This window comes from Anopheles marshallii, chromosome 2, assembly GCF_943734725.1.
Source record: "Anopheles marshallii chromosome 2, idAnoMarsDA_429_01, whole genome shotgun sequence".
NCBI classification, from domain to species: Eukaryota; Metazoa; Arthropoda; class Insecta; order Diptera; family Culicidae; genus Anopheles; species Anopheles marshallii.
Genome location: NC_071326.1, coordinates 49,055,567 through 49,083,364, shown reverse-complemented (window position 1 = coordinate 49,083,364; position 27,798 = coordinate 49,055,567). Strand labels below are relative to the sequence as shown.

Genomic DNA, 27,798 nt, shown 5'->3' with positions numbered 1-27,798 from the left:
GTAAAAAAGTATTGCTTGAAAATTGTAAAGTTGCTATGCGTGGTAACGCACCTCCAAGAAGCGTTCGTTGAATTTAAATATTAAATACAAATATCAATACCAGAGAACTAAAAAGAAGAGAGGATTTTCTCTTCACAAAAAGTTATCCTATCACATGTCAACGGTAACGGTATAAACAACGACTGTCAGATCTCCAGTTCCTTGTGGATGTACAATCATCAGTCAAGGGCATCTGATTTCATGAATGAGTGTATTTCTGATCTTAAACGCCCAATTCTCGGCATACATGCACGCGGAAATGCGGCATTTTCTTCGATTTACTTTATCAACGTTAAAACCTGCAAGACTTTGGAGTTTCACAATATTTTTATGACATTCCCTAATTGAACGACAACACCCTAATCGGCTCATTTTCATTCAAATATTTCCCCATCTTCTTTATAACTTTACTCTCTATGGATCCGAATCTCGAGCAGTTTCATTTCTAATCACAATAACCATTCTTCGTTTTTCTCCTCATATTGTGCTGAATATTTACATTTCACCCATGGACGCGATTATCAACCATCGATCTAACGAAACCATCGACCATTCCAATGCCGACTCATGTCATTAAATATATCTCATCGCTCATCATCAGGATGGAAAGAATCCATCCTGCAACTGCCGAAGAAATGGCTCTCGACATCGGAAGCTACAGACGAATTTGGATTCCCCCAGGTATGTTGTACATCACGCGAAACGTTGTTCCTTCCAATCGGACTGCACGCCACCACATCTAATCAACGATGATGCATCAGCGTCGTAATGACCGATTGCAGTCACGCCTACTCGACTGATAGTCTTGTGGCATATACTACTTGGAAGATGATCCAATTCGCGCCACTCATACCTCCATAAAATCATCTCTTATTTTCTAGATGCTACCCAAGGTACCTGTTCCGACGGTGGAACAAACGATGGCCGAGTATCTGCGGGTGTTACAACCGATCGTAACACCACAGCAGCTCGATCGGACCAAATCGATCATTAAGCAGTTCAGCGCCACCATCGGACCGGGTCTGCAGGAGTATCTGCTGGCGAGGCGAGAAACCGAGGACAACTGGGCGTACCATTACTGGCTCAACGACATGTACATGGACAATCCGCTCCCGTTGCCGATCAATTCGAACCCAGGTATGGTGATGCCACCGCGCAAGTTCACCATCGTTAACGATCTGGCGCAGTTTGCGGCACAACTCATCGATCAACTGATGGACCACAAGGAAATGCTCGAGAGGTACGCTCGATGTATCTCTGGCTGGATGGAGACTTATCCAAACTCTCTTTCCAGCGGTGAATTGAAGCAGGAGCGTGCGGCGTCCCGCGAGAAGGGACAGCCCTTATGCATGGCACAGTACTATCGGCTGCTCGGTTCCTGCCGTCGTCCGGGCGATCCGCGCGATAGCCAGTTCCTGCCACCGGGTGGAGAACAAACCGATGCGCACGTAATTGTGTGTTGCCGTAAGCATGTAAATATTCTAACACCGCTCATGTGACGTCGTATAGTACTGTACCTCTGCTCAATTTCACCAAGCTGTTGTACCTCTTCCTTGTCTAGATGTACTGTGTACCGGTAAAAGCAGGTGATCGTGGGCGTTTGAACGAAAATGAACTGGCCGCGCAACTGTTACACATTCTCAACGAGGCCCCTTGTTTGCCAGAGACGGAATCGGCCGTTGGTATCCTAACATCGGAAACTCGACCCAAGTGGGCCGCGGACCGTGAAATGCTGCTGCTCGAGGAAGGCAACGCACGTAACATCGAGCTAATCGAAACGGCACTGGTGCTCATCTGCATCGATGAACCGATTCCTCTGTCGTACAATGCGCGCGGTTTCAATGGTTCACCGGCCGGTGCACACTACGCCGGCGGTCGAGACGAAAGCAACATGGCCCACGAGATGATTCACGGTGGCGGTAGTGCGTACAATACCGCCAACCGTTGGTTCGATAAGACGATGCAATTGATTATCTGCAACGATGGCACGTGGGGTCTCTGCTACGAACATTCACCTTCCGAAGGTATCGCCGTAGTACAGCTACTGGAAGGCATCCTAAAGCGAATCGAAGAGGCCCCGCCAAAGGACGGACCGACAGAACAATTGCAGTTGCAACAGTCTCATCTGCCACCTCCAGAACGATTGGAATGGGTTGTGCGACCCGAAATTGAACGGCGTCTTCGAGAGGCTGCTCGATCGGTGGATAGGTAGGAAATCTTTGAATAATCCTCTGAGTGATACAGTGTTCAGCTCGATTGCCGTTAATTCGTGTGCAGAAGCTACATGCAGGAACTATTTGTTATTTAGTTTCCTACGCGATTTGTAAAAACGCCAGAATGACCGAGGGTTAGTTTAAAAAATCGAGTGTACACGAGCTAAGTATGAGGAGCAGCGCCATCTATTATAAGCGCGATAGGCATTAGAAGCATAGTCGAAATCGTAAAACTAGCTGCTTTTCGAGAATTTTTCCTCACCCAACGTGAACAATGTGGAGAGGTCCACTACGTCTACCTTATCACTTACCACTGTTGACACCTCTTATGTGTGTCGCAAATAACTAATACCAAACTTGTTGCCAACATATAAAGTTCGAGTTCCTTTTGCAGTAACTTGTACGAACTAGTTCTGGTCGTAACCAACCACATATTTGTCATGTTTGTTTTTTCTTCTCAATTTAGACGGATTGAAGATCTCGATTTTTATGTGTACCGGTACAAACCGTACGGTAAAAACTTTATAAAGGCGTGCCAGGTCAGTCCGGATGTTTTCATTCAGTTGGCGCTGCAATTAGCCCATTACAAGTAAGTCCAGGGAGAAACGTTTAGCAGGTTTCGGGATAATCTAAACCGATTTCCACCTTACAACAGACTGTACGGACATCTTGTGAGCACGTACGAAAGTGCATCCACCAGACGGTTCCTACTAGGACGGGTCGACTGCATCCGCTCGGCCAGCATGGAAGCGCTCGAGTGGGCCAAAGCGATGTGTCAAGGCGAAGGTCCCAATGTGACGCTCGAAAGCGACAAGGAGGATGACTACAGTGCGGAAGCCTCATCGGATGTCAAAAAAGTAACTTTCAGTATTTACAGTGTATGTAAAAACCAATGCAAAAGCTCTCTATCCCTTATCGCCACCGACTGCACACCCGTTTCTTCCTCGCCTCTCCCATCCAAACATAGCCAAAAGCGTCCCGATTTCTTGAAGCTGTACATCGTCAGGAGCATATACTAATGGAGTGCGTTGTTTGCGGGTGTTTGTTTTTGTGTCTGTGTATTTTTGTCCTTTCCGCAGAAAGATCATCTGAGGGAGTTATTCCGTTGTGCCGCAGCTCGGCAGACCGAAGTGATGGTGCAAAACATACTTGGCTACGGGATCGATATACATTTGCTCGGGTTGAGGGAGGCTTGTCGTGAGCGCGAAGGAAACCTCCATGAGCTATTTACGGATGAGTGCTATAAAATTGCTAATTGTTTCCTTCTTTCCACCAGCCAGGTACAGCGGTCCTACGGAAACGCGAAATTGAAGTCGCACAGTTAATGCACTTTGCACCACGACAATTGTGTCGATTTTTGCACATAATTTCTTCGAATGCACCCAAATGCACCATCCGATACTGGCACCTAACAACGCAATGCAACCTACCCCCGTATACACTCGACGGCACTGAATTTCAGGAAATTCCGCCACAGAACGACACAGTTATCGCGCACTCTAAGTCAAAGAATAAATTTATGTTTTTTTTCCTCCCCTTTTACAATGCTTTCATTCTTCCCTGCCTTAGGTGGCCTGCTCGACTAACAGCTTCATGGGATATGGACCGGTTACGCCACACGGTTATGGCGCCTCGTACAATCCCCACCCAAACGAAATCATCTTCTGCATTTCAGCCTTCTTCACGTCGGACAAAACGAGTGCATCCCGATTTGCACGTTCACTGCAGGACTCACTGGACGCCATGCGGGATCTGTTATCATAAGTTTATTGTCGCTATTCGCGTTGATAAAATCGTCGGTGGCCTTAAACGACTAAACATGAAGAAAATAACTAAGCCAATTCCAAGCGAACAAGGAAACACAAGCGGGATTGAAGGGAAAGGGTCGTAATAGACCAACGTCAAACAACAATTCGAAAAGTATATTTAAAAACCAGCTACTGTTTAGCTCAATCGGTTAGAGCAAACAACAAACAACAAAGCTAAACCAACGATCACGATACATATCAAGGAAACGAAACATATCAGTTTTATCGAAATGGGTATCAAATGTAAAGTTTCCGCATCGCGGGATCCCTTTCTCGCTTTGGGCAGGAGGATCATCGCGGTCGGGACAACCAAAGAAACGGATACATATCACTAGACATTAAGGAAACGCAACGTAGCGGGCAGTGCAACCTGCTCTATCTATACAAAATCACGTGTTATATAGACATTATGACAAATGTTAACTGTAGGCAGCGCCTTGGCACATTACAGGAATTGTTTGTTCCTTTTGAACGTTTTCCCTGTTATGAAATGTTGCGCATTATTTCGCTGTCAAACGGCTTACATTTGATTTGTTTAAATGAGTTGATTCGTTTTTACGGTGATAATTATCGATTAAAACTGAACCGGATCGTGTAGTAGCAATATGTAACAAAACTTTTTACCGCATCATCTGCCAAAAAATAATGCCTAATGCCTCTTTGGGACAAGGAGTACAGCAGCCGCTTGAGCATATACGTTTGCGGATGACGATTTAAAGTTCTGTTTAATATCAGAATTATACTAGCAGTAAGCTTAATGTGTTGCTTATTCATATCAAAATGTTGTCTGTTGTGGGTTACGGCAAAAATGTTACATTTCTCTATTTACTCTGTGTGCTAAGCATTCGATATTTCAGCAGATACTGTAGAAACTAGTATCTTGATATTAACAATGTTTTGCATTTCTTGTTAAAAGAAAAGTCTGTTTTATAAAAACGACAAACAACTAGCGGAGATCTCTTCAAAAGGAATGTATTTATGTATACCGTATGGCAAATCATTATCAAGAATGTTTAGTATGTTTAAATGAATTAGGAACATGGTCTCCCTTGAGAAGGTGAAATAGAACTTACAGCACATGAGAACTACGCGATTCAAAGTGTCCCAACCCAAATCGATATTTTAAAAAAAGTACTACGCTTCAAATAATTTATTTTATAACGTTGAAGAATAACCTTTTTCGATTTTTAGTGATAATGTTTAAGATAAATCTGTTTCTGTTACTACTTTTCAATTGGTGTTTCTGGAGAAAAAATATTATTGATAGTATGTCATTGTTACCGCAAAAAGATTACACTGATTCACGGTCAAATGAAATAAGTTTCATTACTAACCTTAAGGCTTAAAACGTATGGTATATTTACCATACATAAGTAGCGTGTTATACCAATGCTATCTAATCGATTAGCATTTAAAGATGCATAGTGCACCAGCTCTTGGGAAACAGCCACATTACACATTATAGTGCATTCAGTGGCGCTCCTATTGAGTTCAGTATATATATGCCCGCACAGTATATCTTGTCCATTCATCATTAGGCGCGTAGAATCTAATGATTCAGGTATCATAGTATATCCTTATATTTACTGTTGGAGGAAGTGTGAGAGATCTGTATGTTTACGACTTTGGGGCAAAGGATGCCGTCATCAGCATCATCACCATCATCATAACTTCGGTTCGTAAGGACTGTAGGGAAAGTTAGTGCAGACACTATCATAGGTATAAGAAACATCGCTGAAGTATTGTTGGCCACTTTGAGCAAAATAATAGAATACAAACACCCGTATGATACTTGTAGAATGTTGTACAAAATGCTAATCTAACTAATCGTGGCTGCTACTCTGACTAATCACAACAATACCCTGCTCACATTTACTGTGTAACAAACAGAAACTGCTCGATAAGATGAGAGGTATGATAAAGCATTGTATCCAGAATGCATCAAACACGCATAGATTCGCAAACATATAAAAGCCATACATATCAAAGTTAGAAAAGATTACATATCGATTTATCGACGCTAAGGTAAATGAAACCACTTCAGCGGATGATGCAGAAGTATCTCTACACATGTCACATTTTGGAGCAAGCGCGTTGCAGTGGATTGCCACCGTACAATCAATGCTGGCGCGTGTGTAATAGATTTAGAAACGTCACACACCATATATGTAAATTATGTATCAATTAGTGACAAACAATCGTTCAGATCGAGAACCGAGTCATTGTTAGTGTGCAATTCTGTTATCTCCGCAGCCATAACATACACATAGTATTATTGGCTGTTAGCATTAGGGAAGTGTTAAACGTGTTCATCTCTGCTGCCTAGATTATGCTTGTTATACTCAGTTAGGGGTTTACGTTTTGGTATGGATGGGGTCAGATTGAAATCAACAAAGATTCTGTGTCGCCCAGAACCAACGTTACGATGGCTCTTTACCTTATCGAGAACGTTTATTGAAAATTATCAAGCGAGTTCAGTAAATCTGAACTCCCTGTACACGCGATTATTGCAGTTATACCACACTGATGCTCATCAGAGACTCCCATTACTAATGGATTGGACGTTCCGATTCGTTCCCGGTTGGCTTTCTAAGCGGCTGCATGTGGTAGACGTATCAGTAATTGAGTGAATAAACTACAAACCAATAACAGATTCAAGTACCCTTACAGCAGAAAGATCGTGTTTCTTATCAGTATGTCGCATCATTCTTTCATTTTTCTAGTGTTTTGAATGCAATGTCTATCCATAATAACACATGTATTTGAAAGAGGTTTGTATAAAGCTCAACGTTGTGTCTTACATTAAATACCCGTTCATATTAACTACTAACGTTTGATCATTGATAGTAATAATGTTAATACTATTTCTAGTTGAACGAAAGAAAGTAGGAGCCGGTATAGTCAATGGAGTAAAACGAAAAAGTACTGACGTTACACTATTTTACGCATATCGTAGTGTTCGTGGGAGCCCTATCAAACAAAGATTAAAATAATAACCGTAATACTCATAGTATTATATAAACGATATAATTACCAGTCAGATACACCTACAAACAGACATTAAGCACTGGCCATAATCTTTCTCTAAAACTACGGTATCTTATTCGGTACATGTACCTAATTCGTGTACTGTATAATAAGTAAACTTATAAGTAGACAAGACACAATTTTTCGTCGGAAAAACAAGCAACTCAGGAAGAGCTAGATTTTAAATTACGCCGGAATGTCCCACGTAGCTTCTTGTCAATTGCCTCCGAATCGTAGAAGGTGAACTACAAAATACCAAACAAAAAAAAATCATTTACATTACTTTTTTCAAAGTACACATTTTTGATTGTAATTATATCATTACCTTACAAAATATATGCTGCAACAGTTCATCTGCCTTTTGTCGATCATTCGGATCATGCTGCAAGCAGATACCGACGAAATCTTTACCTTCTTCGGAAAGATTGTCAGGAATTTCGGGTGACTCGCCCATGCCCACTTTGAACATGATTTGAAAATTGGAATCAAATTGATGCCATGGTCGCTGTTAACGAGAACAAAGGTCACATGGGAATGTTTTACAATTTCACCAAACTATTAAAATAGATGCTACTTACCCGTCCTGAGGACATTTCCACCACCACACAACCCACGGACCATATATCTGCAGCTCTTCCATGACCCTCCGCGTTGTTTCGGGTAAATACTTCCGGTGCCATATATGCTATACGCGAGCAATGTTCACAAAAGGACCATTAAATATATCTTCAGTTTAGCATTTCACTGGCTATCTGTTTTCCATGTTTCTACTTACCCTGCGTTCCGACGTAACCTTTCAGCTCACCGGCCATCGTGGTGTGTGCCTGGATTTTCACGGCAGATCCAAAATCACCCAACTTCAAATAATTACCATCTTTGTGTAGAAAAATGTTCGCTGTCTTGATGTCTCTATGTACTACTCCGTTCCTATGTAGTTCCGCGACAGCTGATAGAAGCTGGTGTGTATAACGACGAGTTTGCGCTTCTGGCAAACCACTGTTCAACTCGACCAAACTTTCTAATGTACCCTCTGGGCAAAGTTCCATGAAAATGATCAATTCCTCCTACAAATATAATATATTGCGATTCCACATAATTTTAATCACACATAATTTTAACTGCTCACCAGAGCCACTTACCCTATGCACTTCCACTCCGTAATACTTCACCAGGTGCTGATGGCTGATGCCTTCAAATATTTTCAACTCTTCCGCTACTTTCCGTATGGCTGCCGTTTCTCCCGGCTGAATAGCAATCTCCTTCATCGCCATCAATTCACCGGTCGAATTGTTGACTGCTGTGTATACCTTCCCAAAACGTCCCTGACCAATCTTAATGCCACGGTGCCAGCTAAAATTTACGCTTCGTGCCCGGTTCAGTGCACTACTGTAGTAGCTTATTTCCTTTACGTTGCCAATAAGATTTCGTTCCCGTAACCATTCGTCTAGCTCACAGTCCAGCTTATTGACTGCGTCACGTATCCGTAGTTGCCTTAGCGGCCGCGTCCCATGCACGCACGTTTCTCCTCCCAACATTGACACTGTATTTGGAGTGGATGGAACGCGTAACTTCACCTCGTTCATACTGTCGTACGAGGTCTGTTTGCGATACAGATCGGCCGCTTCGATTGGACTGTTGGCACGGAGCATCACACCATCCTCCCGTAAGCTAAGCTGATTGTGAAAACTCTTGTTCGGTAGATTGATCATAGGAATCGAAGCCCGACCCGTCGTTACCGCCCCGACTACAGTTGTACCGGCAGCAACAACTGCTGCCGCAGATGGAGATGGCGATGATTTACGTGACCGGGGGGACTTTCGAATACGTTCCGGTTCGCGGATGTTTCCAATTACGTGGGAAATACAAGCATCCATTTTCAGCTTCAAATCCTCAAACTCCGTATCTGTTAAATGACTCGTACACAGAGGATCACAAGCTGCAATCAGAAACTCTAATCCTTGGTTCGCCCAACGGGGTCGCAAACCACGACCCCGCTCACATCGCTCCATTACGAAATTCATCCACAGCTTCGCAAACTGAATAATCGCTTTGGCCAGCATCAGTTCGGACTCTGCGTCTCGACAGTTGTTCAATTTTGTCTCGTACAATCGAGCCACATCCTTATGATACTCGAACCCAAACTTATAACCCTGATGCAATATCTCTCGCACACGTGTCAGCGCACCGATGCGATCCGTTTCGTCAAAATCCTCCAACGTTTCATCGGAACATAATAATTGTAATTCTTCTATCACGGCCGCTAGCTTATTGCGCAGAAGTAAGGCGTTTCGCTTCAACATTTGCAGACTTTCCGCGACTTCCGAGCAAACGGGACTGCTCTTGTTATCATTATTGATTGCAGGACATCTACGCCGCATGCTGCCACTTCTTAACACTACACCTACCAACTCCAGATCATCTGCATCGTTCAACATTTCGTTCTCAGAATCCTCTTCGCAATGATCACGATGGAAGTCTACGTGCTCCAGGTCGCGGAACAGCGTTTTCGCAAATGCCATTGTTTTCAGCGCTTTCTCCCGGGACGATGTGAACATGCGCTGCGTTTCACGACACAAAGCAAAAAACTGCCACTTTTTGTCTGCTGTCGTATCAATCAGTTGACTTTTTTCCATCAGTTCCTTTAGCTGTTGCATCATCTCGCTTCCAGTTCGTTCCAACACACGCTCAACGATACTGCAAAACCGTTTCGCTGCTGGTCCATGCTGCCGTGGTATCATTGGACTGATGAGCTTCGTAAAACGCCACTCTTCGTCAAGTGCGGCTTTCTGGTGTCCTTCTGGAACAGTGTCCAGTATCCACTGCTCACACAGCTCCAGGTATAGCTCGAAAATATTCCGTACCGTATCGTCGAACAGCTCCATCTGATGCATGTACTTGTCTAGTTCCTGCTCGCGGTCCGATAATACCGTATTGACATGCTTCTGGAAGCGTTCTCGATGTATCATAGCCAGCGTTAGGCCCTCTTTCAACTCCTTAATGTGTTGCTCTAGGCTGAGTGGATTTGGCTGTTTTGGGCGCGTTTCTAGGCGCATCTTGAGAAACTCGTGTATCACTTCTAGTGGGATTAACGAAAGGAACAGAAAGGCAGACACGTACGACGGTAGGTTCAGTTGTTTCGCTTCCTCGCTCCAGGCTCCGTACCGTCGCAGTTCGATTTCTTGCTCACGTTCGAGTGGAGGTTCGATACACGGTACATCTTCCTCATCGAACAGAAAGTCATCTTCTTTCTGTCGTCCTGGTTTTTCCAGTGTTAACTGTGCCTTCCGCAATACCACATTGTGTAAACGATGTAGGAACGTTAGAGATTTTCCCAAACCACGACACTTCAATACATTTTCGATGTATTTTCTAAAAGAAAAAAAACGAACATGCATTAAAAAGAAAATACATTCACTGACCTGAAAGATATGAAAAAAATACCAACCGATATAAAGCATTTCCCATGCTTGACGCTGACTGAGCCGACAGTTCGGTTAGGGTATGTTCGTTGTAGTAGTTTAAATTATTCATATACCGGCCGTACTCTGTGTCTCCCGGAAAAGATCGTTCTCTCTTAAGCGACAAATCGGAGAAATCAGTTTCATCACTGTTGACACTCTCGGATGCACTGCCATCGCCAGCACAGCATCCATTGTCAGCAAACTGTACCCTTTTCGAGCAATTGCTGCTTGTGCCGGAACCAGCAGAGGATCCAGCGGACGTCGATGACCCACCGTTTCCGGTGAAATGCGCACCACTGTCTGCACTGCTTCCACTTTCATCCTGCACGGACGAAGAAGAAGAACCCTCTGTATGCTGATCCATTATTGGCCACTGGATGGACGATTCTTTCTTAGATGGTCCCTGCAACCTAGCTAGCAATTTCCCCAATATCAGCAACGTCATACGATGTTGGCGAGTCATGTTGTACCACAGACACATAGCTTTAACGCGATTTACGAATGCTTCGCTCTGGTACACAGGAAACGCACTTCCCATCGCTCGGGACGACGGAAACAGGCACTCTTTCGATTCGAGACGTAACAGCAATTCTTCAACCTGCTTCATCGCAGCCGTTTGCACCTCTAGGCAGTCCTTGCAGTACATCGAAAGACATCCGAAGCAAAATCGATTTCCTTCGTCGATGCCGCTCGTTGTGGCCGTCTCGATACCACTGTCTGTTGTAGTGCTAACTTCGCTACCCGCGCGTCGCACGGAGGATGGCTTGCGCTGAAATCGAAAGCACATAATCTCATCCAACAGATCACCGATCTCCTGGCGGGCCTGACACAGCAAACGATCCTGTTGCTCGATCGAACGATCCGCGTGCCATGCTTGCAGCTCAAGCCAAATCAGATCGTTAACATGCGTCTGCCAGAGTCGCTCCTCATTGGATAGAATGCCCGATCGGGCGGCCCGCTCCTTATCCACACTGCCCAGCTTAATCAAATCGGAAAAGGTGGCATGAAAATTTATTCTGTTTTGAGGAATCACATTCTCCGATGTACGTGTTCCAGCCCCCTCGAACATGACCGATTGGTTAGTAAAGATGATATCACGATACGCTACTGGTGGTGCGGATATGCGACACCCGACCGGACGAGATGTTACGCTCATGAACCGATTGCACGACTCAATCAGGGTCGGTGGTGCCACGGCTGTTCCATTTGCAGTAGTCGTAGCTGCGAGACTGGCCGGCATCGTAAGGGGTAGACTTTCGGCGCGCTCTTCTGATACAGCTGTTGCCGGTGGCATCTGAGAGCCATAGTTGGCAGATGAGCGCATTGGCAGCGCGGTCACAGTAGCCGACATTTTAATGTCCCGTTCGGATTCGCGTAGAAGCTGTGTGGTACGTTTATCGCTACGAACTTTCTCATCACTGTTGGCAGGTTCCATAATCATTTGATTCAATAGTGCACAATCAACGGTGTTCCGTCGATCTGTGCGCGGTCTGGCCAATCGGCCTCCTGTACGCATCTTCACCGTTCCTTCCCTGTTGGATAATAAAAAAAAACGAAATTTTTGAACTCAAGCAAAATAAAAATGTTCTACTTCTTATTTTTAAAAGCGACAAACGAGTTCTAATCGCGGCCCATATCTGATAACGTGTTTAAATAACAAACAGAAACGAAACTATAAACAATTATGAATCACCGAGTTTGTTGTATAAAGCTACTAACTAGGCACTATTATTGGGATGATTGTAATTTAAGGTGATCTTAGAAATTTTAAATGAAAATTTAAGTAGTAGCAAAAGTCAAAGTTAGTAGAGCAGTACATCCTGATACATCCTGATAATCGTTTGTGGATACAAAAAAAACTATTTCGTTTCTTAAACATTTTTCGAGCAGTTCCTATATGCATGGAGAATTTCTTGAACTAACGATTTCTTTTCCTTTTAGACTATATGCTGTTCAGCTAAAACAACCAATATTGGACTAGTTTGTTAACAATAATAAAAATGAATTGTGAAATGATTTTCAAGTGGCTACCACACCGCAGTATTGATAAATTAGTCTTTGGTTAGTCAATGTGACTACAACATTTACATTTAAATTAAAACGCAGTTGCAGTTAAATACCTCTAAATATGACCAGCTCTAAAAAAAGTGCTTGTAAGTAGCACCATATGCAAATGATCTACTTCTCTTCAGACAGAATATCGCCTTTGTCGAGACTTTTATAAGTAATCTTTTTCTATCACAGGTAACAATCTATACATTAAATCCTTGCGCTTTGAATCCTTTGATCACCTTATCGTTTGATTATTACCTCAGTTTTCTCCTGTTGCATTTTCCATTTATGATCTCACTCCAAAAAAATTCACCTAAACCCCTCTTTTCCTTCCGTAGGATGTTTGTTCAGACTATGTTTGAACAGCATTGAATTGTACAAAATCACGTCATGAGCTGTTGACATATTCAACAATAAATTACATATATTATAAACTGAAAGCTTCAAAATGCTATGTATAGAAAATCGCAACGATTGAAGTTGAAAAGGTATTGAGATGTTTAAATTACAATTTCAAGCGTCTAATATTGCACTATATAGGACCCGTCAGCAGGACTGACTATCCAAGTACTCGAATATAAAATAAAAAAAAAAACTAGAAATTTCGGGTATAGACCACTTGGGGTAGTTGTGCCATAACCACAGCACAAAAGTATAACACTGAGATGCATCTCCACATTCATCCGTCACTTGGTAAAATCGAACACCTAACAAAAGAACAACGCGCTGTTTTGAAACAAAATATTGTCCCTATCAAAAGCTTGCTATTTTTATCTAATCACTCCTATAATATGCATTTCAAATCCCTTTTCGATCTACTCGGTCTATTCGGTATGTGTTTGTGATACATATGTAACCTGCCCGGGCCGCGCAATCAGTTCGTTTACCCACACTTTTATCCGTTATGCGTATAAAAATTAACTGGTTTTGATTTGGTACGGACATTCCTTGCCTATTGTACAAACTAGTAAATATAAAACTCACATTCTTTGCTTGCTGCTTCGGTTTTTGTTCTTTATGCGAGTCCGTGGGGGAGTACTCCCATACTGATCGGCCCACTGATTCAGCACTTCGTCGATGGACGACGCGTGTAACGCTTCCTCCAGCTCCTGTGACTCGGTAGAATCGGTAAATTCCTCGCTGCGGAACTGTCGTGTGGCACCGTCAGTGTTGCTGCAATGGAAAGATGGTGAACACTAAAAGCAACGATCCGAAAAAATATCTTCCGAATGTATTAAAATGATTTTTTCCACTTTATTGCTTTGTCTAAAAACTCAACTAGGCCCGAAAGAAGTGAGGTACAAAACCGAACTAAATCTCATATCACTCCAATACTCCAAGAAGAGGTGTTGGATCGTCTAGTCGACTCCAAATCAAGACAATTCTTATCTTATCATCCAAAGCACGATGAGTGCTGCCCACCGGGCACCACTGGTCTATGTAAGGGTTTTTTTTTGCTTCCCTATTTCTTTTTTCCTGTGTGCGTACACGATCTATTGTACACTGTCATCGAATTTACCGAATATGCGCCAATGTTTGACCAACTATACGCACGCTTACTATTACTGGGTTAAGAATTGAATTGAAGAACAAACATACAGTTTCCACTTCTGCTCGTAATCGAGCATAAAATGCTACACTTTTGCGAATAGCTGACGTGATACTGTAAGTACATGTCAGTCGAGCAGTACGAGGATCTTGCACGTTGCGTATCGCAGAAACAGCGCGAACACATACACCCGCAAAGCGATGCGTTACCACACCGACACGTGTCCCATTCACGCGTTAATCGCTATCAGAGATATATCATGCCGTTCGCGACACTGTATTACTTCCCACAGTACCCATCCTGATCGCTTATCGTTAATTATACAACACGATATGAAACGTCCATTTCTCCCAACACACGTCAGGTTCATTCCTTCCCTCCACACATAACCACTGCGAATCGGCCCAGGAACTGCGATTGATTGCTTGCTACGCGATCTAGCGAATATCTGAAGTGGATTGCTGATACTTGCGCCGCATAACTCACGAACACGGCCGCGATTTGATGGATATTGTCACTGACCTTTTCCCAGGCCGGATAAGATCGAAACGACAAGGTGGGTTTGCGGATATTAATTGGGTTTTAATGAAAGCGAAGTGATACACACCCTACAATGTGGATTGTTCTACTATAGGCGACACAGTGACGATGGCAAGCTCATCCCCAGTCAATCCATTCGCTAATAGTGATGGTAAATAAACGCCAAACAACAGCAGAACCCCCACATTTAAACTGGCTGGTCGCATCGAAATGAGCTGACGAGCTGTTTTTGAAGAATTTCAACAGCAACACAGTGCACCTATCTTCAACCTGTAGTCGGTGGGATATGGTCGCGCTAAGCTGTTTTGTGATCAAATTGCAGTTTCATCATGCAATTTTCCACAAGCACAAATCGGGGAGAGGGTGAGGGCTGTTTTTCGGTAAGACACCCGTACTGCTGCAACGACGCGCATATTGTAGTGCAATGGTATATGCAACGATTTAAACCCCCGGTTACACATGCTCTGCTCCACGCGAAGCATGACCTTCGGTGTTTGGTTTGTTTGTTTAACAAATATCTTCAAACAACACTGTAACTCTCCGGCCTTCCGTATGGTGACTGTTGGTTCCGTATGTTGAGTAGACAAACGCTACCTTCAAGCACGCGACCTCACCTGCAGATTGTTTCAGCACTATCACTATCCTCATCTTCGTCGGTGCTGAAATCAATGTCTATTCCGACCCGGAGTTTCCAGTCTGCGTCGGCCATCGTTCGTCCGGTTTAGAATCGTGAGCTTCTGGTGACGACAAGATTGGTACCTCTTTCCCCTAGCGGGTGACAACACTTTTCTCATTTATCAAACGCGTTCCTTCGCGGTTGGGGTTGTACAACCATTATACGATGGTTTAATTGAATTCACAGGCTACAGATAAGGAGGCACTGCTAAAACTATGCCACTGCTGTTACAGTGAACACGCACAAGGTTTTTTTTTTTCATTTATCTTAAAACAAACCGAGGAACACGGAAAAACTGCATTTGCGTGCACAACCACTTTCCAGCTGTTGCGTCTATTATGACAGCAAAACAACAATCTGATTGCGTCTGTCAAAATGTTGGCTGTCAAATACTGCCAGCATTGCTAAAAGATAAAAAATAAAATAAAATAAAGTTCAAAAAATAATGAGGCGATTTGAACTACTCTGGGACTACTTCGAACACCAACTAAAAAAAGCAGGATTGTCTGGTTGTAGGATAAACAAATTTATAGCGCTACATCTCCATATCATTGAAAACCGTTACTCCGTAAGAAGTTGTCAATGAAATCTATCATAATTATATATTGAACTAGGTTATAAAGCAAAATATTAAGAGAAAAGAACATTAGCTAATTATTAAAGTGTTAACATGTCATTTAACTTAAAACATTCTTATCACAGGGTGGATCTAGAAAACTGACAACATGGAACTGACAGTATCAAAATTCAAAACTTCTCTTCAAAAACTAAACATTGCAACTTGTTATAAACATGTTATAATTCATCATTTAATTACCCCAATTGTACTCCATTCCATTACACGTCTGCAAATATTTTATTAACAACTCTATTAATATAATAAAAACAGCACATATTCTGTTCATAAAATATGTTGATATTCAAGGCACATGCGCATCGAACCGTTGCTATGTTGCCCGTGTTACACTCATGCTTGTTCGCCACCTTCTGTGATTGGCCAGCACTTCCGCCAATGGGATCAATTGTTTACTCCATTATTTGTTACATTAATCCGTAGGTCAGGTGTCTACATCATACAACCGGCACGGTGCATTCTCGTCATTATGCTACTCTGCGACAATCGTCCGCCATTGATACTTGTGCCAGTAGCATCAACCGAGCAGCATAAATTCTTTTATCCAAACGATCCGATTCGCATAGTAAAAATAACCTTCCACCTGTGCGGATCGACGATTTTCGGTGTGCTTTTTGTGCCGTGTGCAAACTGATCTTGTTGATATGCTTGCGAATAGTGGTCCCCTTGCTTCCGAGCTTCACATACCGTACAGTGAAACAGTGCCATGTGCAACCGTGACAATAACCGATCCACCGTTAAACAGACCGCTTTCACCGAGAAAGTTCTTCGAGCGGCTTTACGGTCATCTCGAGCGGGATAATCGTACCAGCGATGCGAACTGTAATGAAAATATACGACCGGCCATCATACGCAGCGACGCTAACGATATTTTAACAAAGGCTAGTGATGCATGTGCACTTATCGAACCACACCATTCTAGTGATTCGCAAAAATCAGTATCAGTGAACAGTTCCATCAACTCCACCAGTCCACGATCGTCTCTGGCGGTAGATATTGAGGAGGATTCTTCACAGGATCCCAGCATTGCGTCACTTCGGCCACTATCCGACCGACATACAGCAGATCCACACCATTACGGACCATCACCAGATTTTTCACACCCCAGGACAACTGGAGAAAATTATGGATTGTTGGTCGCATCAACACAGTCCACCATTTTATCGGTGCCCGAGCAACATCTGCCCCAACAAGGCAATGTCTCCTTAGCCGGCGTGTCGCAGCGCCAATCCGGTATGTCCGTTTCAACGTTCTTTCCACATACGAGTGGCTATGGAGCTTCTTCGTTTCGACCGTTTTTTGGAATTGCACATGACGGAACGCAACTGCCGGCGGGATTATCTGCATTTTGTAAGTAAACCGAGGTAGTTAACCTTTTTTCTAAACCTTACAACATAGGGTACATGTCGCGATATGGAATATCAGTAGCCTATAATGTTATTTCGCGATACGCTCAACTACTCAGGATTTGCTAATATCAAATATTAACTTTTTTTGTGTAATCAATGACACTCTGGTTATTTGTCTATTTAGTTTTATAGTTAGTTTTTTTTAGCTAAACCATCGGGTTCTTTTGCGTCATACGTTGTTTCGTTAACGCAAACAAAAGTGCATTTTTGATAAGATTAACAAACTCTATTAGGTTTACGATTGGCAGTTTGGGTATGTGACTCCAGTGAGGAATTATTCGACGACTATTTTGAATCATAGAGTTTTCTCATTAATACTCACGTCGAAACGAAAATATATCCATATAAATTACTTCTTACATTCCTTTCTCACTGATCAGAGTTTTTATGTGAAAAGATCTATGCAAGCTGTAAAACCTACTTATGATGACCTGATATATGTTTATAAGGTCCCCTTAACGCAACGATTAGTTTGGTTTGTTACACACGCTTAATATGCTTTGACTTTACACCAATCAGTTAAGATTTATCGTGCAATTTTGAAAACTTTTTTCGTTAACAGTTAAAAAGTTTGAAACAATTTAAAAATAAGCTATCAACGCTATTATTTGTTCTTCATATCTGGCGTTTATCACGGCCTCATGTATCGGATCGAAGGAAATGTATTAAACTATTTAAATTTGGATCCTGTCTGCTCATGAATGTACAATGGTAACATTCCGAAAAGCTCCTAAATTCAGAAGCCGGAACTGCGAATAGAATGATCATCAAAATATATTACTGACTCCTGGAATTGGAACCAAATTACTCATACCAATCAATATGCTGACTGGTTAATGCCGTCTGCAGTAAACAAGAAATCAATCTAACTAGCTGTGCGAATTTACTTCCTTTGTGTTGCTCTCGCCATCATTCTCATCCGGGTGCTACTTGGACCATATGGTTTCCGTTTTCGTTTATCAAAGAGAAAACCTTTTTAACCGAAGTCTTAGGAAGATTTGCTGACGATTTTCCACAAGGTACCGTAATTTTTATGGCTTATTAAAAGATTACACAAAACGGACTGGGCGACCCCTTTCGGTTGTGTCTTCGGACGGTAGCGTTTGTGCCGAGTGCAATAGAGGTTCTTGCCTTGGGCGTGATTTTGTCTTTAGCCGCCCGCCACGTTCAGCAAAGGTGATGAACTGTTTTTTTCGAGCAGCAAAAGTCAATGAGCCTTGACATGCGGATTCTCATGGAACAAAGCAAACACTGCATATAGTCAAGAATCAGTGTACCAAAAAGGAAAGAAACCTTACATGTCGGTGGTGGAATTCCTTCCGAACCCTTGGAAGACATCCGTTGCATCGATGATATGCTTGCCGGACGCACCGATTATTCGCCGCACTGTCTCAGGAGCGTATGCGTACTTGTCTCGAGGTGCAGAACCCTTCTCAAATTACCCCAAACTGATTTTACCACAATTCGCACCAAAGGCGCACGTCCGATGGTAAGATCATTAAATGCAATAGCTTCAGGGTTGTTCCGTTTGAGATATAATTCTATCGTTCTGTGGTGTGGGAAAGAACAAGCAGCGGGAACTAATTCCAAAGTATCGGAAATATGTAACCAAGGAAATTTATTTCCTCGAGGCAAAATTTGAATGGAAACTAGATCATGTGTAAAATTTCTCTTTGTACCACTTTGAAGGTATTCTATTCGTTCTTCTAGATTCTACACGAATTGCAGTAGAAAATAACAATTCCACCATTTTCGAATGAAAGTAATGAATCATTTCATTTTAAAATTATTTACTATCCATCAGTTTTTATTTTATAATGGACAACCTATCACACATGTTGCTACAACTGTTGGGGAATTATTCTGGTTTTATTAATCAACTTGTATCAACTTGAAATATAAATAATATTTGGAAATATTCGATTGTACGCCAATGCAAACAACTCTGGTACTATCATGTAATCTTCAAACTAACTATTTTATGTATACATTTTGTATGTACTTTACACTATACACATATCAAATTCATTGGATTCTTAATGATATTTTCTGTAATTCTGTAATTCTTTATTTTGTCTTCCTTACGGGTACACTAATAATTCATAATATCTATATCTTCAAAAAAACCCATGAAACTAAGCCCTAAAACCTAAAACCTAGACAAACAATCATACAGCAACTAGGAAGGATAATGAGGAGGGGATCTAGGACGGGAACGAGAGGAGGACAAACTAAGATGAAAATTGAACAAACAGGAAACGGAATTAAACTGCCGAATTGCAGGGTCTTTGCGACCACCCGACAATCGACGAGTTGGAATGGACAGTGGTGGACGATTACGTAAAACACAAGAAGGGACATACAGAGGAATGGAGGAGAGTAAATAAGGTGCAACGGTATGACCTAAGACAGAAGAGCAACAATACAGGAAGATTTAATATGGGAGCGGCGGACTTCCAGAGAGTCAAGATCAAGCAGCCGACATCTGGACACATAGTGAGGCAAAGGGGAGGGCAGCGCACTTATGTTAATCTATCTATACAGCTTATCTTAATACAGCAAACCTGGTGAACGATCTCTGCACACGTTCAATACGATCAATATGAGTCTTCGCTCAGGATGACCAGACAACTGAACAATACTCCAGAATCGATCTGACCAGCGAGCAGTACAAGGATTTCCAGCAGCTGCTATCAGAAAAGTCACGAGCTATCCGACTCATCAGTCCCAGGGTCGTCCAAGCTCTACTTACGACGAAATCGATTTGCGGGATGAAGGTAACAGCGCTGTCCTACCCGATGCCCAAAAGTCATTGACGGCTGGGACACGGTTGATACTCTCCCGGTCGAGGACATAAGAATAGGTAATGAGAGATTGAGATCGGGTAAACGAGCTAACACTTATCGAGACAAAGGGTAAGGGAATTTCGAGCACACCACAGGGAAAAACGATCAAGAGTACTTTGCAGAGATTCGCAATCAACGATAGAATACACGGGTTGCACGATTTTTAAATCATCTGCATAGCACAGGAAACAACCTTTGGATAACACAGTCACTGACATCATTTGTGAAAATAACAAACAACATAGGACTGAGGACACTACCTTGCGGCACGTCTGCACAAGAGGAAAAAGGATGGGATAATTGGTTCTTGTATTTGACACAGTACGAACGATTACACAAGAAGGAACGCAGCCACGTCACAAAGAGGTGGCTAAAACCTTACTGGAGAAGTTTTGTCCAGGAGTAAGGAATGTGGAACGCGATCGAAAGCAGATTTGAAAACAATATAGACGGCATCTATTTGATACGCTGATTCCAAATTGGTGCAGATAAAGGACGTGAATGTCATGTGGTTAGAGGCGGTTGAGCGGTTAGGAAGGAATCCAAGTTGTTGGTAAATAATAAACGCTCTAGAGGTGTAAAGGAGAAAGGCGTGAAGGATGTGCTCAAAAACCTTAGCTATCGCGCATTGGAGTGCGATGCCACGGGAATTCGAGACTAACGTAGGATCGCCTTTCTTTAAAATAAGTACCAGCCAAGCACGCACCGGTGGCGGCCCGGTGGCATGATGGTAACGGCGCCGGTCTGCACACGAACGGACCGGACCAAAATCCCATCCGGACCAATCTCTCGTACGCAGGACTGACTATCCAGCTTGAAGGCAATAAAGCCACAGAAAGCCAGAAATGCTGCGCACAATTAACTTCCCACTGCTTCTTCATACCGCACAATACAGGCACATTGTGTGCCCACACGGTGAATAATTCCCCACAGGGAACGTTCCCTGTGCAAGGTAGTCCCAGCATTCATACTTGAGCGAAAACATAAGATCACTTTGCGGTGCTTCAAAACAGCCCCTTGACTAAACACCCCTGTTGTCAGTGTCATCGTGTAAGTAACCTTTTCCACGATAATTTCTTCTACACTTCCACGGGTAAACCACGTAAAATAGACGCTTTTTCCGCTTTGACGCCTCAACACGGCGACGACAACGAAACAATGGACAACAGCAAGGCCTTACACGAACGAACACAGCAAGCACGAGATGGGAAAAAGTTAGTTTTCACACAGCTCACCTCCTGCCTCAAACCATCCCAACCCGCGCCTGATTGGGTCGGTGTGCGGCTTTCGTGAAAAGATTATCTCGTTTTTCCGCCACCGAATAAATATTATGTCGACACACGCACGAGCCGCCGACAGGACGACGGCCGAAGAACCGATCGGGAAAAGCGCTTGTTGTTTGGCAAAAGTACGTTTCCGCATCGTTTCCGGTGGACAATAAGCGTCCGAAGCCCTTTCCACAACGGACTCTCGTCGTTCCAGCAGCACCCGGAGAGTTTGTTTTTTCCGCTTTGGCTCCTTCTGCTTGGGACCAGCCAGCCGGAGTTTTCTTTCGTCCCTGAAAAGCCGGATTGCTTTTCCACCAACCAGCGGTGCGGTACACGTCATTCCAGAGCTGTTCTGGCAATCGGTGGTTTCCATGATTGCAGGAATTATCGTCATATTTCCGCTCTTTAGGCTCGTGTGACTATGCTCACGCGCAGGGGAAGATGTGGACAGTGTGAAAAACAGTCCACGAACAACAGATGATAATTTTTACGCTTTCCTTAACATGAATTGGAACAGGCAATGATTGTTATTGCCTTGTTTTTCTATACCTTTGGTTGCACTCGTACATCTCCATCCTATGTCGAGTTAAGTACGGGCGTATGCTGCTTTTTTTTAACTAGGTACTGTTTTGATGATGCATACGGATTGGAAAACAGTGACTGTCCCATTGATTCCCATCCCACTCTGGAGCACAAACATATGGGAATATCGTCATAGACGACTAAGCATCGGATTAAAAGCAACATATCCGATCAGGATAAGGAATTTGTGGTTTGTTTAAATTGCAATAAATGTATAAAAATAACTGGTTAACAATAATTTAATTGTACAATAATAATTGAATGTAAAATAATAATAATTGAAATTACAATGCACAGTCACCTTTATTGCCCAACAAATAGGCAATTAATAATGGGAGGTATAAATACTATGTCAAACTGTTTACTTATCCTTGCATGAGCATTATTCTCATCGGTTATATTTACGCAAATAATAATTAATATTTACCAATACACAATTAATGATAACAGCATTATGCAAGAATGTTCTTTAGTTTTGGTATGACTAATTCATAAGTTTTCCGTTTCTTCCGATATCTTTAACACAATACATTTCTACAATTCACATACCGTGCAAATGTGGACTCAATAGTATTCACAATGGAAATTAACTAGCTATTTCATTCCATTATTGACTACTTTATTATTCTCCTAACAGTCCAACAGTCACAAATATTGACTCCTGGATTATCTCGAATCGTGATCTTCAATTTCCTTCCGTCCAAGACCAATATCTTTCCACTTGAATTCACTTTCATTAGGCACAAGATTTCAGTTAAGGTTCTTACAACCCACACAAAAAAAACTCATAGAAAATGGTGTAATCAACGGGCACCATCGAAGAAAAGTCCGGCAATATCCCGCAAACCGGGGTCCGCCAGTTTTACCGGATGCGAGAAACCTATGCTCGGCGCCCAAACACAATACAAATAAAATTCATATTTCACCATCATTACGATTCTCCCACGATCGTTTTGATAATCACCTTGGTGCAGAAACGACCACGAAAATAATAACAATGTAAAGGGATGAAAAGCATGGGTTTGGTCGGATTGGGAAAACAGAACATCCGAAAGGAGTGTAGTACCCATGTATAGATGAAATATTTGCTCGAATGCTTCCTTTTCTAGCAGAGGGAGGGAGGGGGGGTGGGGGGGGGGGGGAATTCAACTGAATTCATCACAATATTATCTGCATCGTCTTCATCTTCATCATCATTACAATCATAATAGTCATTCCGATTAGGTAGAGACGGTACGGGGACGGGCGATTTGGTACAGGAAGTACGGTTTGGTCAGGATATGCAATGAATAAGCGGATATAAAATTATGCTCCAAAGCTTAAACTTGATTCTTGAAACAATTCGACGGTTCACATTGAAAATTTACCAATGAATACACCATTTCTCCAAGATAAAAGAAAAATAATGTACATACTACAATCTTATTTACGTTTCACATTCTACAGGAATTTTTTGAGGGAGTTTTTTGAACAACGGTTCAGAAAAGTAACTGAACACTTTTTGATACCTCCTCCTTCACGACGTACAGTTTTAAGTCAGTGTCTGTTCTGCAAATTATTCTCGTGTTTCGTAAAAATACATATTGTTGGATCCTCAGGCGTATATTTCATGACCTAATGACCATATTTCACCTAACACAGAGACAAATTCAGCATCGTCTATAGTAAGTACCCTATCGCACACAGACATAGTTTGTTAACGCAATTGGGGCTCATTCAATTATTACGTAACGCTGAGAGTGGAGGAAAGGGGTACCAGTGTCACGACTTGTTATATAGAGTGGAGGGGGGTTGAACTTTTTGTTACGTAGCATACAATAAGCGAATCTTTGTTCCCGCCCTATTGTTTATGTATCAGGATGTAATTAACTTATTTAAGGGATATTATAAAAAAATCTATGTTACCTATCTGCTTGTTGACGTTTAAAGGTTCAGCTTCCTCTTGCATTCAAGCAAAAACAACATCAATTTTTTAATCAACTGGCATATATCCTAAATAATGTTCAGAATTGTACGTACATTGCCTTTTGATGCACCCAAAATATTCGCTGTCTAAAAAAAAAATCAGTTTTTGTCAGTTAATTATTCAATATCATATAGTGCTCGGACGATCTTTCTCGGAATCAATCAATTTTCGATAGCTAGAACGTGCGGCAACATGATCTTGTATGACCGTGTTTGAAGTCAGCATAACAGCTCAAATAGTTAATTTTAATGTTAATGAGTTCCACGTTGCTTATCAATTCTATTTAGCCGTATTTTTTCCCATTAAATTACAATCTTTCATAGACACTTGAAATTTCTAATGTTCTTTTGTGTGTTAAATGACATAATTGGAATCACTAAAACTACTTTATTAACCAATCGTCTTTTTTTTCGATCCTTCAATTCTGTGTTTTTTTCTGTGTAGTGGTGTGAGTAGTAAGTTTACTAGGCAATATGGTTGTATCTTTATGCATCTGTCGAAATACGATGGAAGTAAATGGATTAACTAACCCCTTAACCGCTTAGCCCGAGAATAAAACGGAATACAAAATCATTCCACTGTAGCGAGAGGAGTAGAGCGCGATAGTTGTATTGTCGTACTGGGTCAAAGCAGTACACCATTTTATTTGTTTCACGTTGAACTTATAGGGTTATTTATTAAAGAGGTTAAAGATTTTGCATATCTATTTGTTGATTTATCAACATTGAATTATGTTCGAGAAATTGAACTTGCTTCGACTATACTGGGCGACAATTTTAGAACTGACTACTAAAAAAAATTACCACAACAATCAAAGGGTTAAGAAAATTTCAATTTTTTTTAACGAGGAATGGGGTGGTCGACGAAATGTACGTAATTAATAGAGGGGGTTGCGTACAGTGTTACATTTTGTTACAATAGGGGGAAAGAGGGTAAAAAATTGTCCATTTTTGCGTTACGTAATAATTTAATGACCCCTTAGTACAATTACAAGAAAACATCCAGTAAACCAATTCGACTCCGAAGCTAGGAATTGTTATAATCATAATGTGATCTCCTACGTATCCTGTAGATATAGCCAATCTGGGCTTTAAAATATCCTCCAATTTCTGGCCCTAGAAGATTCCGGGCCCTTCAGATTTGGGTTTAAGGTTAAGCTAAGCGCTAAGAATCTTCGTCTTCGAGGCAAAAGTGACCTCATCGTTTTGCCAAGAGTTCGGAGCTACCTAACAAATGTTGAAGAAGTACGTGGAATGTATCAATGTAGAATTTGTTGTTGTTTTTATCATGGAGGACACAGCTGTTATAGTACCCCTTCGGTACCCTTATCTCAGGCAACCGAACGTCGTTAAACGTCCCATACCCGTTGACTGTGGTCAGACCAAACGAGTGAATGGCAAGGACACCCATATCCATGAAAAACAATATATTCTTCAAACCTTCTGAAGGTTTGTTAGATGATCACAACGCGTCTTTCCGAATTTACCGCCAAGACCAAGAAATTTCACCAGAGAACCTGACCTGAGGAGATATACCATAAAAACAAACAAAAGGCTGATGAAGATACAAATCTTTTTTCAATTGATTTCTTGAAATTTGATTCCAGAAAATGTTTTGGCTCTAAGATCTGGATTCATACCAGAATTAAGAGATGATCAGATGAGAACTGCTCTGTCGTCTCCTTCAGATGACGAATATTAGATTAACGATCCCTAGTTGAGGTTAACAAAAGTCGCTAAGAGCAACGCAAAGTAACATGTACGAATTACAAACTAAAATAATAGCTAGTAAAGAAGTCGATCGGTTAACGCAACTGAATGCTAGCAGTTGTTTCATTTTCATCTTAAAAAAAAACTCTTCTTTCGAAGCGATGGGAGTAATAAAAATAATCCTTAAATCTATAAGAAGGCATTAGTCTTTGAGCATTCATCAGCTTTTTGAAAGACGACTCCTGATGTGAAAGTCTCCTCACTAAAGATTTAAGTGAAGAACTCTTCTCAAACGATTCATTAACCAGAACACTACATTATGTGTTTGAAACAATAACTTTTGCAGACATTATTTAACACGAAATGTCATATAGACGTCATTCAAAACCCTAATACCGCTGTTGCTTTTATTGTATAAAGCAATGTTAGTTTAGTTTTAGCAAACTCGGCGCTAACCGTGGCCGCTTAATACGCTTATCATTAAAAGCCGGCGCGGCCGGTGGTGTATTGGTAGCGGCGCCGGTCTTCACACGACAGGACCGGTCCGAAATCCCATCCGGACCAATCCTCCGTAGCAAAGACTGACTATCCGGCTACGTGGAACATTAAGTCTAGTAAGCCAGAAATGACAGGCATGACCTAGAAGGTCGTTGCGCCAAAAAGAGAGTGTCAAAAGCCGTTGGTTTTTTGTTTACATCGTCCTTTTTATCAAATTGAATAAATGACAGTGTTGATACACTTGTTGTTGGAACCATGAAAGTCTTTGCGACATCTACAGGATTCTTATATATTCTAACAAAATCAATCGCCTGAAATCTTCATCAGTCCTTTTATCTTCTCTTAGTGGCCCGCCGCAGAAAAAAAGAAGGACGTCCTAGACGCCAACGCACTACATTTAGCAGCGAACAAACCTTAAGGCTCGAGGTGGAATTTCATCGAAACGAGTATATTTCCAGAGGCAGAAGGTTCGAACTAGCAGAGGTGTTGAAACTTTCCGAAACACAAATTAAAATATGGTTTCAGAATCGCAGAGCGAAAGACAAACGTATTGAAAAAGCACAAATTGATCAGCAATATCGGTAAGATCAATAAAACCGAGTGGATTATATTTCGCAACCATAACATTTTAAACAAACGAACAATTGCCATTTTCAGGACATTTGCCGCCGTCAATGGGCTACTAACACCGTTTAGTACACAATATCCTTCAGGATTGATTGCTGCGCAACAGCAACCACATCACCAGCTTCCTGTTCATCATAGCCAGCCACAACTACAGCAACAACCACAAGCAGCGCAAACGTATGCATCGAACAGAACTTTGCATCAACAGTCGGATCGTTCTAATTCGGAAACTAAGCGATATCAGGAACACCGGGAAAGACCTCGCATTGATTGTGACAGAGACAAGGAGCAAACTAAAAGATAAATCGATACTAGAAGCAGACATAGCTAAACAGGCAGCAGATTTCCAGCGGTGCATCCTGATCAAAATAAATGCTTTATACAAACATGTACGCGATCGAATATAACTAGTCCTTGTTAATTGTTAATGATGTAGTAACATTTGATTTAACCACTTAATTTTTATACTTTTTTGCCTTGTACTCATTTCATTTGGATCCAAATGAAGGTTTGAAACTAGTTATGTACATCGATAACTTTTCGGATAACTTACTTATGTAATTTCTCCCTAAAAAAAGTCTAAATTGTTTATCGATCGATAACCACTTTATTGATAAACATATCATGTAAAAACACAAAGACAATAAATGTATTTCTCGAACTTACAAGAAAAAAATAAACAAATACACTTACCGAAAATTTCATCCATCCAATCCTTCTCCAGCTGTAGTGTGGTACAGATTAGCACAAAGAAAGCACACACACCTACCTGCCAGTTCCGCCCCTTGGCGGCTAGCAGCATTTGGAAGCGTTTGTGTTTTAGATGCTCAAGTTGCTGGATAATACTAATATAGCATTAAATGGTGAGTATTAAACAATATGTACAACTGTACG

General features: G+C 41.8%; 3 protein-coding genes across 3 annotated transcripts in view; 2 read left to right on the top strand and 1 right to left on the bottom strand.

Annotated features, from left to right (window-relative positions):
* LOC128710323 (choline O-acetyltransferase) overlaps positions 1–4,016 on the top strand; it is a 31,254-nt gene extending 27,238 nt beyond the window's left edge. Inside the window, exons 2-9 of the mRNA XM_053805374.1 lie at positions 641–720; positions 921–1,279; positions 1,334–1,511; positions 1,601–2,247; positions 2,719–2,841; positions 2,908–3,130; positions 3,332–3,532; positions 3,822–4,016. Coding sequence (XP_053661349.1) covers positions 921–1,279; positions 1,334–1,511; positions 1,601–2,247; positions 2,719–2,841; positions 2,908–3,130; positions 3,332–3,532; positions 3,822–4,016 — 1,926 coding nt within the window. The 5' untranslated portion in view covers positions 641–720. The remainder of the gene's footprint in view (positions 1–640; positions 721–920; positions 1,280–1,333; positions 1,512–1,600; positions 2,248–2,718; positions 2,842–2,907; positions 3,131–3,331; positions 3,533–3,821) is intronic.
* A 3,235-nt stretch (positions 4,017–7,251) lies between these two features.
* LOC128710422 (mitogen-activated protein kinase kinase kinase 4) lies at positions 7,252–15,398 on the bottom strand. Its single transcript, XM_053805476.1, has 8 exons — positions 15,304–15,398; positions 13,585–13,773; positions 10,533–12,080; positions 8,227–10,456; positions 7,863–8,151; positions 7,666–7,772; positions 7,413–7,592; positions 7,252–7,332 (listed from the first exon to the last, which is right to left on the bottom strand). The coding sequence occupies exons 1-8, from the start codon at positions 15,396–15,398 to the stop codon at positions 7,252–7,254; spliced, it is 4,719 nt and encodes a 1,572-aa protein (XP_053661451.1).
* Positions 15,399–16,643: 1,245 nt separating this feature from the next.
* On the top strand, positions 16,644–27,208 carry LOC128718078 (homeobox protein rough). The gene is made up of 3 exons (XM_053811752.1): positions 16,644–17,349; positions 26,624–26,858; positions 26,935–27,208. Exons 1-3 carry the CDS (start codon positions 16,644–16,646, stop codon positions 27,206–27,208), a joined length of 1,215 nt encoding a protein of 404 aa, XP_053667727.1.
* The last annotated feature ends 590 nt before the right edge of the window (positions 27,209–27,798 follow it).

Coding starts and splice junctions, on each gene's coding strand:
- LOC128718078 (XM_053811752.1), top strand. CDS start 16,644: ATGCTTGCGAATAGTGGTCCCCTTGCTTCCGAGCTTCACATACCGTAC. Junction 17,350..26,623: donor GGCGGGATTATCTGCATTTT/GTAAGTAAACCG, acceptor ATCTTCTCTTAG/TGGCCCGCCGCAGAAAAAAA. Junction 26,859..26,934: donor CAAATTGATCAGCAATATCG/GTAAGATCAATA, acceptor TGCCATTTTCAG/GACATTTGCCGCCGTCAATG.
- LOC128710422 (XM_053805476.1), bottom strand. CDS start 15,398: ATGGCCGACGCAGACTGGAAACTCCGGGTCGGAATAGACATTGATTTC. Junction 13,774..15,303: donor AGTGCTGAAACAATCTGCAG/GTGAGGTCGCGT, acceptor TTTCCATTGCAG/CAACACTGACGGTGCCACAC. Junction 12,081..13,584: donor CGAAGCAGCAAGCAAAGAAT/GTGAGTTTTATA, acceptor ATTATCCAACAG/GGAAGGAACGGTGAAGATGC.